Consider the following 17,518-nt stretch of genomic DNA (forward strand, 5'->3'; position numbering starts at 1 on the left):
CACAGACCACACTCCCAACCATTGTAGATGTAGCCCAGTCCATCACACAGACCACACTCCCCACCATTGTAGATGTAGCCCAGTCCATCACACAGACCACACTCCCCACCATCGACTCCATCTACACTTCACGCTGCCTCGGGAAAGCAGCCGACACTATCAAAGACTTGCCCATGTCCCACCCCGGTCATTCCTTCTTCTCCCCACTCCCTTCCGGCAGAAGGTACAGAAGCTTGAAAGCGCGCACCACCAGACTCAGGAACAGCTTCTTCCCCTCTGTTATCAGGCTTCTGAACGGCCCTTCCATAAGCTAGGGTACTGTCCGATTCACCTCTACCCCATTGCGGACATTGGACTTTGTCTGTGGAACTGATGCGCTACAATGCTGAGAACTATATTCTGCACTCTGTATCTTCCCCTTTGCTCTACCTGTTGGACTGGAGTTTGACCTGATTGTATTTATGTCGAGTATTATATGATCTGTTTGGACAGCGTGTAAAACAAAGCTGTTCACTGTACCTCGGTACACGTGACAGTAATAAACTTAACTTAAGGGACAGTTTCTCCCCAGCTGTTATCAGGCAACTGAACCAACTAGAGACATCCTAAACTACTATCTACCTCATTGAAGACCCTCAGACTATCTCTGATTGGGCTTGACCTTGCACTAAACGTTATTCCCTTTATCCTGTATCTGTACACTGTGGACGGCTCGATTGTAATCATGTATTGTCTTTCCGCTGACTGGTTTAGCAGGCAACAAAAGCTTTTCACTGCACATCTGTACACGTGAGAATATTAAACGTAAACCTAACACAAGGCCGGAAGCCCGGGTAATATCCTGGCGAATTGTTCTGCACCTTTTCCAACTTCATGCCATCCCATTATATTTGAGTTTTCAGGAGCCAGGTTTAACGCAGCAAGTGTGAGGAACCGCTGAGTTGCTGCCTCACAACGCCGGTTACCCGGGTTCCATCCTGACTACGGGTGCTGTCTGTACGGAGTTTGTACGCGCAAATCTGCGTGGGTTTTCTCTGAGATCTTCGGTTTTCTCCCACACTCCAAAGACGTGCAGGTTTGTAGGTTAATTGGCTTTGGTTAAATTGTAAATTGTCCCTAGTGTGTGTAGGACGGTGTTAATGTGCGGGGATCGCTGGTCGCCGCAGGCTCTGTTTCCGCGCTGTGTCTCTAAACTAAACGAAAAATTAAACACTGGAGGAGTTATCTTCATCAGGTGTGAAGTTAGACAAAAATGCTGGAGAAACTCAGCGGGTGAGGCAGCATCTATTGAGCGAAGGAATAGGCGACGTTTCGTGTCGAGACCCTTCTTCAGAAGAGATGAAGAAAGGAAGAGGCGGAGACAGTGGGCTGTGGAAGAGCTGGGAAGGGGAGGGGAAGGAGGGAGAAAGCAAGGACTAACCTGAAATTGGAGAAGTCAATGTTCATACCGCTGGGGTGTAAACTGCCCAAGCGAAATATGAGGTGCTGCTCCTCCAATTTGCGCTGGGATTCACTCTGGCCATGGAGGAGGCCCAGGACAGAAAAGTCGGATTCGGAATGGGAGGGGAGTTGAAGTGCTGAGCCACCGGGAGATCAGGTTGGTTATTGCGAACCGAGCGGAGGTGTTGGGCGAAGCGATCGCCAAGCCTGCGCTTGGTCTCACCGATGTAGAGCAGCTGACACCTAGAACAGCGGACACAGTAGATGAGGTTGGAGGAGGTGCAGGTGAACCTCTGCCACACCTGGAAAGATTGTTTAGGTCCTTGGATGGAGTTGAGGGGGGAGGTAAAGCGACAAGTGCAGCATTTCCTGCGGTTGCAGGGGAAACATAGAAAATAGGTGCAGGAGTAGGCCATTCGGCCCTTCGAGCCTGCACCGCCATTCAATATGATCATGGCTGATCATCCAACTCAGTATCCTGTACCTGCCTTCTCTCCATACCCCCTGATCACTTTAGCCACAAGGGCCACATCTAACTCCCTCTTAAATATAGCCAATGAACTGGCCTCAACTACCTTCTGTGGCAGAGAATTCCAGAGATTCACCACTCTCTGTGTGAAAAATGTTTTTCTCATCTCGGTCCTAAAAGATTTCCCCCTTATCCTTAAACTGTGACCCCTTGTTCTGGACTTCCCCAACATCGGGAACAATCTTCCTGCATCTAGCCTGTCCAACCCCTTAAGAATTTTGTAAGTTTCTATAAGATCCCCCCTCAGTACCAGGGGAGGGGTGGTTTGGGTGGGAAGGGACGAATTGACCAGGGAGTTACGGAGGGAATGGTCTCTGTGGAAAGCAGAAAGGGGAGGAGATGGGAAGATGTGGCCCCGTTGTGGGATCCCGTTGGAGGTGGCGAAAATGTTGGAGGATTATTTGTTGTATGTGACGGCTGGTAGGGTGGAAGGTTTGGAACACCTCATCCTGGGAGCAGATGCGGCGTAGACGGAGGAATTGGGAGTTGGGGATAGAGTCCTTACAGGAAGCAGGGTGGGAAGAAGTGTAGTCCAGATAGCCATGGGAGTCAGTGGGTTCATCAGGTGAGAGATTGTTTTAGTTTAGTTTAGAGATACAGCGCGGAAACAGGCACTTCAGCCCAACGAGTCTGTACTGACCAGCGGTCCCCGCACACTAATACTATCCCACACACACTAGGGACAATTTTGCAATGATAACAAGCCAATCAACCAAACCTGCACGTCTTTGAAGTGCGGGTGGAAACCGGAGCACCCGGAGAAAACCCACGCAGGGAGAACGTGCAAACTCCGTACAGACAGCACCCGTAGTCAGGATGGGACCCAGGTCTCTCTGGCGCTGTGAGGCAGCAACTCTACTGCAGCGGGTTTAACCTGTGATTGATGTGTGTGTGTGTGTGCGTGTGCGTGTGTAGGTGTGTGCGCGCGTGTGTGTGTGTAGGTGTGTGTGCGTGTGTGATTGATGTGTGTGTGTGCGCGTGTGTGTGTGTGCGCGTGTGCGTGCTGGCTTCAACGGGTCAGTTGCAGGGAGGGGGAATGTAGCAGTGGGGAAGAGAACACACGTAGGCAGTGAATTTACAGGAATATATATTTGCAGTCTCTGCCTCTCCTCATTTTTGTTCAAATCATCTCCTACCTGGTTGTAAAAACTTGATTTTCTTTTTTTTAATATATATATAAAGACATTGTGCATTTTATAAAATGTAAAATCAGCTCGTTCGGGCGTGGGCTGCCGGGTACTGAGCGGTCTCAGGGCAGTGCCCCTCAGACGTCCCCCTCCTCAAACTCCCCCCCCCCCCACCCACCCACCGCCATCAATTGACAATCAGTGAAGCAGCAAGTTTTATTTGGCGATGAGAATGGGAGGGTGGGGGGGGGGGGGGGTCAGAGGAGAGCTCGTGGGTGGGGGTGGGGATGGGGGGGGTGGGAAGCAGCATTGGAAGGGGCTGCCGCCCAGAGTTCCCGGATCCACCTCCCGCCCTGCCAACCCGCTCCCGGTGTGGGGGGGGGGGGGCACCGGAGACCGCAGGGGCCGCGGCAATCACCGCACGGAACGCTGCCATTGATCAAAGGTCCCAGGGTACTGGTGAGGGACAGGGGGTGGCTGTGGTGGGGGGGCAGGGTGGGGAGAGGGTGGAAATGGGATGGGAAAGAGACAGGGAGGGGGAGGAGAGAGGGGAATGAGGATGTGGAGAGAGGGTGTGGAGAGACGGGTGGGGGTATGGGGAGAGGGGTTGGGGAGAGCAGGAGCGTGGAGAGAGGGGGGTGGGGGATGTGGAGAGGGGAGTGTGGAGAGAGGGGAATGGGGATGTGGGGACGGGGGGTTGGTCAGTGTTGAGCTCTCCAAATTCAGACGGCATGAACGTTAAGGCCAGCAGGGACCTCCTTGAGGGGGGGGGGGGGGGGAGTTGGTGAATACTGGGGTCTCCCCACCCTATGGTCCACGCCCCCCCCGCCCCCCCTCCCCACCGGAATGTGAAGTTACTACAGTCATCGAGTGAACAGCACAGAAACAGGCCCTTCGGCCCCACCTCTCCCTGCCGACCGGGATGGGAAGTGGTGGGAAGCTCCAATGGGGGGGGGGTGGGGGTGGTCTCTGGTCTAGGCTCCTCTCCCCACGGCCCCTCGGTCCATGAGGGGGGCAGGAAGTGGAGACGCAGAGAGCTCCCCTCCCCCTCCTTGTCGATCCTTGATCCAACTCGAAGCCCCTCACCGTCGCTCGGCGTTACGGAACATTCCCATGGTGCGATGCCGATCTCCCCCCCCCCGGCTCCCACCCGCCCCCCTCCCACTGAGAGAGGGGGGGGGGAGGGGGAACGGTGGAAGGGGGCAGTCAGTGGTGCCTGTTGGGGGAGAGGAGTGATTAGCGATGGGGGAGAGAGAGGGGAAGGGGATACGGCAGGAGCGGGGGGGGGGGGGGAGCGGGGGAGGGGCCATGAGAGGGGGAGCGGTCAGTGGGAGGAAGGGGTCAGGAGCGGGGGAGGGGTCAGAGGGCGGACAGAGTGGGGATGAGGGGGCGTTTACACAGAGTTCGGGCGAGGGGGGGGCAGTGAGGTGGACAGGAGTGGTGTGGGGGGGCGATAGACACAGAGCCACGCCTAGCGGGCAGTGGGGGGTTGGGACAGGAGGGTCTGGTGGGCCAGGGTTAGTGAGCAGAGAGGGGATAATCGGGGGGAGGGGGTGGGGAGGGTGGGATGGGAGGACGGGGACGAACGGGGAAGGACAGACACTCACACCGGGGAGACCAGCGGGCGGGGAGAGAGGGGGGTACTCACAGAGCCGTGCCTAGTGGGCACTTCCCCCCCGGGTAGCCCCCCCCAGGGTTCTGTAGCTGTTGTCTGGGTATCTGATCACCAGCTTGGTTCCCTCCAGCTCCATACCCTGCAGCGGGGGAGAGAGAGAGAGGGGGGTTAGTATCACCACCACCCACCCACCTCCCTGCCTGCGCTTGGTCCATATCCCTCCAAACTTGTCCTATTCATGTACCTGTCTAACTGTTTCTTAAACACTGGGATAGTCCCAGCCTCAACTACCTCCTCTGGCAGCTCGTTCCATACACCCACCACCCTCTGTGTGAAAAAGTTACCACTGATTCCTATTAAATCTTTTCCCCTTCACCTTAAACCAATGTCCCCTGGTCGTTGAGACTGTGCATCTACCCGATAGAAACATAGACAATAGGTGCAGGAGGAGGCCAGTCGGCCCTTCGAGCCAGCACCGCCATTCATTATGATCATGGCTGATCGTCCCCTAGCAATAACCCGTGCCTGCCTTCTCCCCATATCCCTCGACTCCACTAGCCCCTAGAGCTCTATCTAACTCTCTCTTAAATCCATCCAGTGACTTGGCCTCCACTGCCCTCTGTGGCAGGGAATTCCATAAATTCACAACTCTCTGGGTGAAAAAGTTTTTTCTCTCCTCAGCCTTAAATGACCTCCCCTTTATTCTAAGACTGTGGCCCCTGGTTCTGGACTCGCCCAACATTGGGAACATTTTTCCTGCATCTAGCTTGTCCAGTCCTTTTATAATTTTATATGTTTCTATAAGATTCCCCCTCATCCTTCTAAACTCCAGTGAATACAAGCCTAGTCTTTTCAATCTTGCCTCATATGACAGTCCCGCCATCCCAGGGATCAATCTGGTGAACCTACGCTGCACTGCCTCAATCACAAGGATGTCCTTCCTCAAATTAGGAGACCAAAACTGGACACTCATGATTTTGTACACCTTTATAAGATCACCCCTCATCCTCCTGAGCTCCATGAAATAGAGACCCAGCCTGCTCAACCTCTCCCTCTCGCTCACACCCTCTTATCCTGGCAACATCCTCGTAAAGCCAAAGTTTTATGAAGTTGTAATGTTCAATGTTTCAGGCCGCCTCAGCTTTGCCCCCCCCCACCCCCCTCCTCCTTGCTCTCTGCCGCCAATCCCTCCCTCTGTCTCCCCCCCTGCCCCCTCCCATCCCCATCCCCCCCCCCTGCCCCTCCCATCCCCCCCTCCCCTCCCCCAGTGTGTGGGAGTTGGGGGGAGAGCGGGGGGAAATGGGGCAGTGGGTACCTGTAGCTCTGCGATAGCTCGCTCAGCTCCCTCCTTGGTGGTGAAGTTGATGAAGGCACAGAAGCGATCTTGAAGCATTTTCACGCTGTGGATGGCTCCCACACTGTGGGGGGGGGGGGGGGGGGGGGGTAGAGAGGCACCGTCAGCTCAACACGGGCGAGGGGGAACACCAACCCGCCTAGGGGTGGGGGCTCCAGCTGCCCCCCTCCACTCCCCCCCCCCCCCCAACACACAGAGGCAGCTCTTGGCTAGTTTTAGTTTAGTTTAGTTTAGAGACACAGCGCGGAAACAGGCCCTTCGGCCCACCGAGTCCGCACCGACCAGCGATCCCCGCACACTAACACTACCCGACACCCACAAGGGACAATTTTTTACTAAAGCCAATTAACCTACAAACCTGCACGTCTTTGGTGTGGGAGGAAACCGGAGCACCCAGAGAAAACCCACGCAGGTCACGGGGAGAACGTACAAACTCCGTACAGACAGCACCTGTGGTCGGGATGGAACCTGCGTCTCTGGTACTGTGAGGCAGCAACTCTACCGCTGCGCCACCGTGCCACACAAAGCAATGGTCCCAGGACTCCCATATTCCCAATGATCCCGGCACTCCCATATTACAGATGGGACATTGTCTTGAGCAAAAGCAGCTGTTAAAAATACATTTGGACAGGCACATGGATAGGAAAGGTTTTGAGGGATATGGGCCAAACGCCGGCAGGTGGGACTTGTGTAGATGGGGCATGTTGGTTGGCATGGACTTGGTTGGCCAAAGGGTTCGTGTCCAAAATCTTCTTCAGTCTATAGGAGTGGGGCGGGGGGGGGGGGTTTAGCCGGAGGGAGGGGCCGGGGTGGAAGGGGAGGGGAAAGAGGGGGAAACAAAGGGATATGGGGGGGGTGAGGGGATAGGAATGTGGAGTTAGGGAGGGGAGCAGGGTGACTGGGGAAATGTGCGTACATTGAGGGGGGGAAAGGGGCAAGGGAGGGGGGGGGCTCGTGGGGGGGTATTACTTGAAATGAGAAGATTCACGGCTCATACCGCTGGGTTGCAAGCTATCCAAGCGGATTACGAGGTGCTGTTACTCCAGTTTGCGTGTGGCCGCGTTCTGGCAATGGAGGAGGTCTATAGAAACATAGACAATAGGTGCAGGAGGCCATTCGGCCCTTCGAGCCAGCACCGCCATTCATTGTGATCATGGCTGATCATCCCCAATCAATAGCCTTCTCCCCATATCCCTTGACTCCACTAGCCCCTAGAGCTCTATCTAACTCTCTCTTAAATCCATCCAGTGATTTGGCCTCCACTGCCCTCTGTGGCAGGGAATTTCACAAATTCACAACTCTCTGGATGAAAACGTTTTTTTCTCACCTCAGTCTTAAATGACCTCCCCTTTATTCTAAGACTGTGGCCCCTGGTTCTGGACTCGCCCAACATTGGGAACATTTTTCCTGCATCTAGCTTGTCCAGTCCTTTTATAATGTTATATGTTTCTATAAGATAACCCCTCATCCTGCCTCCCTTCCATCAACTCCATCTACACCTCACGCTGCCTCGGCAAGGCCAGCAGCATCATCAAGGCCCAGTCTCACCCCGGCCACTCCCTCTTCCATCAAGCAAGAGGTACAGAAGTGTGAAAACGCACACCTCCAGATTCAGGGACAGTTTCTTCCCGGCTGTTAACAGGCAACTGAACCATCCTACCACAACCAGAGAGCAGTCCTGACCTCCCATCTACCACGTTGGTGATCATCAGAATATCCTTGATTGGACTTTGCTGGCTTTACCTTGCACTAAACATTATTCCTTTATCATGTATCTGTACACATAGGTTTAAGATGAAGGGGAAAAGATTGAATAGGAATCTGAGGGGCAACATTTTCACATAGAGGGTTGTGGGTGTATGGAACAAGCTGTCAGAGGACGTAGTTGAGGCTGGGACATTCCCATTGTTTAAGAAACAATTAGACAGGTACATGGATAGGACAGGTTTGGAGGGATATGGACCAAGCGCAGGCAGGTGGGACTAGTGTAGCTGGGACATGTTGGGCAAGTTGCCCTGAAGGGCCTGTTATCATACTTGATTATAATCATGTATAGAAACATAGAAAATAGGTGCAGGAGTAGGCCATTCGGTCCTTCGAGCCTGCACCGCCATTCGATATGATCATGACCGATCATCCAACTCAGTATCCCATCCCTGCCTTCTCTCCATACCCCCTGATCCCTTTAGCCACAAGGGCCACATCTAACTCCCTCTTTAATATAGCCAATGAACTGGCCTCAACTACCTTATGTGGCAGAGAATTCCACAGATTCACCACTCTCTGTGTAAAAAATGATTTTCTCATCTCGGTCCTGAAAGACTTCCCTCTTATCCTTAATCTGTGACCCCTAGTTCTGGACTTCCCCAACATCGGGAACAATCTTCCTGCATCTAGCCTGTCCAACCCCTTAAGAATTTTGTAAGTTTCTATAAGATCCCCCCTCAATCTTCTAAATTCTAGCGAGTACAAGCCGAGTCTATCCTCTGCCTCAGAGGGCGGTGGAGGCCGGTTCTCTGGATACTTTCAAGAGAGAGCTAGATAGAGCTCTTAAAGATTGTTTTATTGTCTTTCAATCGACAATAGGTGCAGGAGTCGGCCATTCGGCCCTTCGAGCTAGCACCACCATTCAATGTGATCATGGCTGATCATCCCCAATAAGTACCCCGTTCCTGCCATCTCCCCATATCCCCTGACTCCGCTATCTTTAAGAGCCCTATCTAGCTCTCTCTTGAAAGTATCCAGAGAACCCGCCTCCACCGCCCTCTGAGGTAGAGAATTCCACAGACTCACCACTCTCTGTGTGAAAAAGTGTTTCCTCACCTCCGTTCTAAATGGCTTACCCCTTATTCTTAAATTATGGCCCCTGGTTCTGGACTCCCCCAACATCGGGAACATGTTTCCTGCCTCTAGCGTGTCCAAACCCTTAATAATCTTAATAATTCTGTTGACTGGTTAGCACGCAACAAAATCTCTTCACTGTACCTGGGTACACGTGACAATAAATGGGACGGGGCTGAACCCTCCAATCTCTCACCCGCTGGGTTTACAGGGCAGGCATGGAGCAGACCCAGGACCCCCTGCCACCCCGTACCGACCCCCCTCTGCTCCCCACGCGGGACGCCACTCACCTTTCAAACATTACACGCAGTGAGTCTTCGCTGATTCGAGTGGTTACATTCCCAATCCAGATGGGGAAGAGTTTGCTGGCAAGACACAAATATCCCAGTGTCAGATGCAGAAGCAATCTGATGCACAGTCACGCAACGTTTAAGAAGCAGTTAGACAGGTACATGGATAGGACAGGTTTGGAGGGATACGGGCCAAACGCAGGCAGGTGGGACATGTTGGGCCAGTGTGGGTGAGTTGGGCCGAAGGGCCTGTTTCCACACTGTATGACTCTATGACTATAACACCCAGCGCAGTGCCATAAGTCATAGGAGCAGAATTAGACCATTCGGCCCATCGAGTCTTCTCCACTATTTGACCATGGCTGTTCTATCTTTCCCTCACAACTCCATTCTCCAGCCTTCTCCCCACAACCTTCGACACCCTTACTAAGGGTCGGCACGGTGGCGCAGCGGTAGAGTTGCTGCCTCACAGCGCCAGAGACCCGGGTTCCATCCTGACCACGGGTGCTGTCTGTACGGTGTTTGTACCTTCTCCCTGCGTGTTCTTTCTCCACGATCTCTGGTTTCCTCCCACACTCCAAAGGCGTACAAGTATGAAGGTTAATTGGCTTGGTATAAATGTATAATGTAAACTTGTCCCCAGTGTGTATAGGATAGTCACAAAAAGCTGGAGTAACTCAGCGGGACAGGCAGCATCTCTAGAGAGAAGGAATGGGTGACATTTAGTGGTAGATGTCACCCATTCCTTCCTCTGGCGCATTCTACAGCCTTCGGTGGCAATGAATTCCAGATTCACCACCCTCTGACGAAAGATATTCCTCCTCACCTCCTTTCTAAAGGTACGTCCTTTAATTCTGAGGCTGTGTCCTCTGGTCCTAGACTCTCCCACCAGTGGAAACATCCTCTCCACACCCACTCTACCCAAGCCATTCACTATTCTGTACATTTCAATGAGGTTCCCCCCTCATCCTTCTAAACTCCAGCTTGGAGTACATGTCCTTCGGTTCGTGATTTCCCTCCTCTGGGTGAAAGTCTGCATTCACTCCATCTATCACCTTTATGATCTTATCCACTTCTAAAGATCACCCATCAACCTCCTGCACTCCAAGGAATAAAGTCCTAGTCTGTCCAACCTCTCCCTATAATTCAGGCCAGTCTCACCCCGGCCACTCCCTCTTCTCCCCTCTCCCATCGGACAAGAGGTGCAGAAGTGTGAAAACGCACACCTCCAGATTGAGTCTGAAGAAGAGTCTCAACCCGAAACGTCACCTATTCCTTCTCTCCATAGATGCTGCCTCACCCGCTGAGTTTCTCCAGCATTTTTGTCTACCTCCAGATTCAGGTATAACTATATTACAATTACAGCACGGAAACAGGCCATCTCGACCCTTCTAGTCCGTGCCGAACACGTATTCTCCCCTAGTCCCATATACCTGCGCTCAGACCATAACCCTCCATAGGATAGTTTCTTCCCGGCTGTTATCAGGCAACTCAACCGTCCTATCATCAACTATGGTCTTGTCCTGACCTCCCATCCACCTCATTGGAGACATTTGAACTACTTTCATTTGGGTTCAAGGTCATATTTTGCACATATTTTGAGATGAGGAGGAATTTCTTCAGTCAGAGGGCGGTGAATCTGTGGAATTCATTGCCACAGATGGTGGTGGAGGATATTTTTAAGGTGGTGATTAATAGATTCTTGATTAGTATGGGTGTCAGGGGTTATGGGGAGAAGGCAGGAGAATGGGGTTGAGGTAAAGAATGGATGTTTGTGGTAAAGAATGCTGTGGTGGATGTTTGTGTTAAACGTATTGTGTATTGTGTGTTTTTTAAGTGTATCGCTGCTGGCAAATTCATTTCACTGCCCCTTCGGGAGCATGTGACAAATAGAATTGACTGACTTTGACTTTGAGAGGGAGAGATAGATCAGCCATGATTGAATGGCGGAGTAGACTTGATGGGCTGAATGGCCTAATTCTGCTCCTATCACCTATGAACTTAAATGCGTACGCTTTATCCTGCATTTGTACACTAGACAGTTTGATTGTGATCATGTACAACCTTTTTATTGCCTGGGATGGGACATAAATAAAAGCTTTTAGCTCCACCTCGGTACAGGTGACAATAATAAAGGGACTGCAAGGGAAGAGTTTTAGTTTAGCTTAGAGATACAGCGTGGAAATAGGCCCTTCGGCCCACCGCGTCCGTGCTGACCAGCGATCCCCGCACACTAGCACTATCCTGCAAGCACCAGGGACAATTTATACATTTTACCAAAGCCAATCAACGTCGCATGTCTTTGGAGTGCGAGAGGAAACAGGAGCACCCGGGGAAAACTCACACAGGTCACGGGGAGAATGTAGAAACTCCGTACAGGCAGCGCCCGTAGTCAGGATCGAACCCGGGGCTGTGAGGCAGCAACTCTACCGCTGCGCCATCGTGATGCCCTAAAGTTCTGCCCGAAGCTTCCCTCCCTCCTCCCCTCCCACCCCCCTCTCCACACCCCCCCGCTCTGGGCTGCCCTTCTTCCTCCCCTCCCTCCCCCATTCCCTCCCACCCCCAGCTCCCCTCCGCCCCCCCCCCCCTCACTCTGGGCTGCCCTCCATGCACCGTGACCCACCGCGGCCAGTGTCGGCCGGAGTTCTCACCAGGGTTGTTGTGCCGGCAGCGGCACGGGGGCTTTGTCTTTGTGTTTGTTCTGCGTTGAGTGTTTTTTCACCCGAACAAAGTCCTTGTCGTCTCCGTCAGACAGGCAGGCGCTGGAGCCGACATGGTTGCTTCCAGCTTTCTGTGCTGCACCAGGGAGAGAAGGGGCCGGGTTTAAGTCAGTCAGCAGTTGGGAGGGCCTGTCGCAGCGCAGTTTAGTTTAGAGATACAGTGCAGAAACAGGCCCTCCGGCCCACCCAGTCCGCACCGACCAGCGATCCCCGCACACTAACACTATCCTACACCCACTAGGGGCAACTTTTACATTCTTACCAAGCCAATTAACCTACAAACCCGTACACCTTTGGAGTGTGGGAGGAAACCGAAGATCTCAGAGAAAATCCACGCAGGTCACGGGGAGAACGTGCAAACTCCATACAGACAGCACACAAAGTCAGGATCAAACCCAGGTCTTTGGCGCTCTGAGGCAGTAACTCTAGAGACTTTCAAGAGAGAGCTTGATAGAGCTCTTAAAGATAGCGGAGTCAGAGGATATGGGGAGAAGGCAGGAACGGGGTACTGATTGTGGATGATCAGCCATGATCACATTGAATTGCGGTGCTGGCTCGAAGGGCCGAATGGCCTACTCCTGCACCTGCACCCATTGCCTACCTCTGCACCACCGTGCCGCCTATACAAGATGTTGGCGAGGCTGCATTTAGAGTATTGGGCTCAGTTCTGGGCACAGTATTATAGGAAAGATGTTGGCAAGCTAGAAAGGGTATAGAGAAGATTTAGTGGTGTGCCTCACAGTTTGGTGCTGGGCCCATTACTGTTTGTCATCTACATCAATGATTTGGATGAGAACATACAGGGTAAGATTAGCAAGTTTGCTGATGATACAAAAGTTAGTGGTTTTGCAGATAGTGAAGATGGTTGTGAACGATCGCAGCAGGATCTGGATCGATTGGCCAGGTGGGCAGAGGAATGGTTGATGGAATTTAATGCAGAGAAGTGTGAGGTGTTGCATTTTGGGAAGTCTAACATGGGCAGGAGCTACACAGTGAATGGTCGGCCTCTGGGTAGTGTTGTGGAGCAGAGGGATCTAGGAGTACAGGTGCATGGTTCCTTGAAGGTCGAGTCACAGGAAGATAAGGTGGTTAAAAAAGGCTTTTGACACTTTGGCCTTCATCAGTCAGAGTATTGAGTATAGAAGTTGGGATGTCATGTTGCAGTTGTATAAGATGTCGGTGAGACCGCATTTAGAATATTGTGTTCAGTTCTGGGCACCATTTTACAGGAAAGATATTGTCAAGCTTGAAAGGGTTCAGAAAAGATTTTCGAGGATGTTGCCAGGACTAGAGGGTGTGAGCTATAGGGAGAGGTTAAGTAGGCTAGGTCTCTATTCCGTGGAGCGTAGGAGGATGAGGGCTGATCTTATAGAGGCGTATAAGTTCATGAGAGGAATAGATCGGGTAGACGCACAGAGTCTCTTGCCCAGTGTAGGGGAATCGAGGACCAGAGGACACAGGTTCAAGGTGGGGGGGGGGGGGGGGAGGTTTTAATAGGAACCAGAGTCATACAGCGTGGACACAGGCCCTTCGAGGACCAGAAACCGATGTCTTCTGGTCCTTGACTCACCTATTCTGGGCAAGAGTATGGTTTGCTGGCCCACATATACATCTACTGCTCTGCCCTCATCAACCTTTTTGGTCACGTCTTCAAAAAACTCACGAGATTTGTGAAACACGACCTCCTATGTACAAAACCATGCTGACTATCCCGAATCAGCACTTGTCCACATAAATGCATGAGGAGTAACTTTATATTCCATAGAGGGTGGTGGGTGTATGGAACGAGCTGCCAGAGGTGGTAGTTGAGGCTGGGACTATCCCAACGTTTAAGAAAGTTGGACATGTGCATGGATAGGACAGGTTTAGATATGGGTGAAATGTGGGCAGGTGGGACTAGTGTAGATGGGGCATGTTGGTCGGTGTGGGCAGGTGGGACTAGTGTAGATGGGGCATGTTGGTGGGTGTGGGCAGGTGGGACTAGTGTAGATGGGGCATGTTGGTCGGTGTGGGCAGGTGGGACTAGTGTAGATGGGGCATGTTGGTGGGTGTGGGCTGGTGGGACTAGTGTCAATGGGGCATGTTGGTGGGTGTGGACAGGTGGGACTAGTGTAGATGGGGCATGTTGGTCGGTGTGGACAGGTGGGACTAGTGTCAATGGGGCATGTTGGTGGGTGTGGGCAAGGTGGGACTAGTGTAGATGGGGCATGTTGGTCGGTGTGGACAGGTGGGACTAGTGTAGATGGGGCATGTTGGTGGGTGTGGGCTGGTGGGACTAGTGTCAATGGGGCATGTTGGTGGGTGTGGGCAAGGTGGGACTAGTGTAGATGGGGCATGTTGGTCGGTGTGGACAGGTGGGACTAGTGTAGATGGGGCATGTTGGTCGGTGTGGGCAAGGTGGGACTAGTGTAGATGGGGCATGTTGGTGGGTGTGGGCAGGTGGGACTAGTGTAGATGGGGCATGTTGGTCGGTGTGGGCAGGTGGGACTAGTGTAGATGGGGCATGTTGGTCGGTGTGGGTAGGTGGGACTAGTGTAGATGGGGCATGTTGGTCGGGTGTGGGCAGGTGGGACTAGTGTAGATGGGGCATGTTGGTCGGTGTGGGCAGGTGGGACTAGTGTAGATGGGGCATGTTGGGCAGTGTGGGCAGGTGGGACTAGTGTAGATGGGGCATGTTGGTCGGTGTGGGCAGGTGGGACTAGTGTAGATGGGGCATGTTGGTCGGTGTGGGCAGGTGGGACTAGTGTAGATGGGGCATGTTGGGCAGTGTGGGCAAGGTGGGACTAGTGTAGATGGGGCATGTTGGTCGGTGTGGGCAAGGTGGGACTAATGTAGATGGGGCATGTTGGTCGGTGTGGGCAGGTGGGACTAGTGTAGATGGGGCATGTTGGTGGGTGTGGGCAAGGTGGGACTAGTGTGGATGGGGCATGTTGGTCGGTGTGGGCAAGGTGGGACTAGTGTAGATGGGGCATGTTGGTCGGTGTGGGCAGGTGGGACTAGTGTGGATGGGGCATGTTGGTCGGTGTGGGCAGGTGGGACTAGTGTAGATGGGGCATGTTGGTCGGTGTGGGCAGGTGGGACTAGTGTGGATGGGGCATGTTGGTCGGTGTGGGCAGGTGGGACTAGTGTAGATGGGGCATGTTGGTCGGTGTGGGCAAGGTGGGACTAGTGTAGATGGGGCATGTTGGTCGGTGTGGGCAGGTGGGACTAGTGTAGATGGGGCATGTTGGTGGGTGTGGGCAGGTGGGACTAGTGTAGATGGGGCATGTTGGTCGGTGTGGGCAGGTGGGACTAGTGTAGATGGGGCATGTTGGTCGGTGTGGGCAAGGTGGGACTAGTGTAGATGGGGCATGTTGGTCGGTGTGGGCAAGGTGGGACTAGTGTAGATGGGGCATGTTGGGCAGTGTGGGCAAGGTGGGACTAGTGTAGATGGGGCATGTTGGTCGGTGTGGGCAGGTGGGACTAGTGTAGATGGGGCATGTTGGTCGGTGTGGGCAAGGTGGGACTAGTGTAGATGGGGCATGTTGGTCGGTGTGGGCAGGTGGGACTAGTGTAGATGGGGCATGTTGGTGGGTGTGGGCAAGGTGGGACTAGTGTGGATGGGGCATGTTGGTCGGTGTGGGCAAGGTGGGACTAGTGTGGATGGGGCATGTTGGTCGGTGTGGGCAGGTGGGACTAGTGTAGAAGGGGCATGTTGGTGGGTGTGGGCAAGGTGGGACTAGTGTAGATGGGGCATGTTGGTGGGTGTGGGCAAGGTGGGACTAGTGTAGATGGGGCATGTTGGTGGGTGTGGGCAGGTGGGACTAGTGTAGATGGGGCATGTTGGTCGGTGTGGGCAGGTGGGACTAGTGTAGATGGGGCATGTTGGTCGGTGTGGGCAGGTGGGACTAGTGTAGATGGGGCATGTTGGGCAGTGTGGGCAAGGTGGGACTAGTGTAGATGGGGCATGTTGGTCGGTGTGGGCAGGTGGGACTAGTGTAGATGGGGCATGTTGGTCGGTGTGGGCAGGTGGGACTAGTGTAGATGGGGCATGTTGGTGGGTGTGGGCAAGGTGGGACTAGTGTAGATGGGGCATGTTGGTCGGTGTGGGCAAGGTGGGACTAGTGTAGATGGGGCATGTTGGTCGGTGTGGGCAAGGTGGGACTAGTGTAGATGGGGCATGTTGGTCGGTGTGGGCAGGTGGGACTAGTGTAGATGGGGCATGTTGGTGGGTGTGGGCAGGTGGGACTAGTGTAGATGGGGCATGTTGGTCGGTGTGGGCAAGGTGGGACTAGTGTAGATGGGGCATGTTGGTCGGTGTGGGCAGGTGGGACTAGTGTAGATGGGGCATGTTGGTGGGTGTGGGCAGGTGGGATGAGGGGCATGTTTCCACACTGCATCACTATATGACTAGTGGTTTTGTATACTGGAACAGTGAGGTTCTTCCTTACTGCAACTTCCCAGGGCGGTGAAGGCAACAACACACGGGTGATTCTCTCACCTGATGAAGATAACGCCTCCAGCGCGCGCTCCTGGCTTCCGCACAACTTCAGCGTTTCCTCACACTGCTGCTGTGTGAAACCTCGCTCCTGGAAACACAAATATAACGGGATGGCATGAAGTTGGAAAAGGTGCAGAACAATTCGCTGAAGAAGGAACTGCAGATGCTGGAAAATCCAAGATAAGACAAAAATGCTGGAGAAACTCAGCGGGTGAGGCAGCATCTATGGAGAAGGGGTTGGACCCGAGACGTTGCCCTATTCCTTCGCTCCGTAGATGCTGCCTCACCCGCTGAGTTTCTCCAGCATTTTTTTCCACCTGCTGAACAATTCTCCAGGATACTCCCTGGGCTTGAGTTAGGTTTTATTGTCACGTGTTCCGAGGTTCAGTGAAAAGCTGTTGTTGCGTGATATCCAGTGAGGGGAAAGACTACACATGATTACAATCCAGCCGTCCACAGTGCAGAGGGGGTGTAGATACATTTGGACAGGTACATGGATAGGACAAGTTCAGAGGGATATCGGCCCAACGCCGCTTGCTGGGACTAGTGTGGATGGGGCATTTTGGTCGGTGTGGGAAAGTTCACAAATGATAGGAGCAGAATTAGGCCATTCGGCCCATCAAGTCTACTCATCCATTCCATTATGGCTGATCTATCTCTCCTTCCGAACCCCATTCTCCTGCCTTCCCCCCATAACCCCTGACACCCTAATAGTTGCTGATGCTTGATTTTCTCTGGATGCTTTCAAGAGAGAGCTAGATAGGGCTCTTAAAGATAGCGGAGTCAGGGGATATGGGGAGAAGGCAGGAACGGGGTACTGATTGGGGATGATCAGCCATGATCGCATTGAATGGCGGTGCTGGCTCGAAGGCCCGAATGTCCTACTCCCGCACCTATTGTCTATTGTGTATTGAATGGTGATGCTGGCTCGAAGGGCCGAATGGCCTACTCCTGCACCTATTGTCTATTGACATGTCGCAATGTTTAAGTTTTGCATGTACAACATATGAAAGAGTCGCCACGTACAAGGCATAGACAAAATGTTCCATTTAGTCCCCAATGGCCCCTTTGTTCTCTCAGTGCCCCCCCCCCCCTCCCCCACAGCTGGGCCCCTTTGTTCTC

The 17,518-nt window shown here is 53.2% G+C and overlaps 1 protein-coding gene across 1 annotated transcript in view; it reads right to left on the reverse strand.

Annotated features, from left to right (window-relative positions):
• Positions 1-3,909: 3,909 nt before the first annotated feature.
• Positions 3,910-17,518, reverse strand: part of ttc31 (tetratricopeptide repeat domain 31) — a 62,650-nt gene continuing 49,041 nt past the window's right edge. Inside the window, exons 9-14 of the mRNA XM_033042401.1 lie at positions 16,397-16,484; positions 11,848-11,992; positions 9,197-9,271; positions 6,027-6,129; positions 4,745-4,850; positions 3,910-4,312 (exon numbers count right to left, since the gene is read on the reverse strand). Of these exons, the coding sequence (XP_032898292.1) occupies positions 4,755-4,850; positions 6,027-6,129; positions 9,197-9,271; positions 11,848-11,992; positions 16,397-16,484 (507 nt within the window). The 3' untranslated portion in view covers positions 3,910-4,312; positions 4,745-4,754. The remainder of the gene's footprint in view (positions 4,313-4,744; positions 4,851-6,026; positions 6,130-9,196; positions 9,272-11,847; positions 11,993-16,396; positions 16,485-17,518) is intronic.

This window comes from Amblyraja radiata, chromosome 1 (assembly GCF_010909765.2).
Source record: "Amblyraja radiata isolate CabotCenter1 chromosome 1, sAmbRad1.1.pri, whole genome shotgun sequence".
NCBI lineage: Eukaryota > Metazoa > Chordata > Chondrichthyes > Rajiformes > Rajidae > Amblyraja > Amblyraja radiata.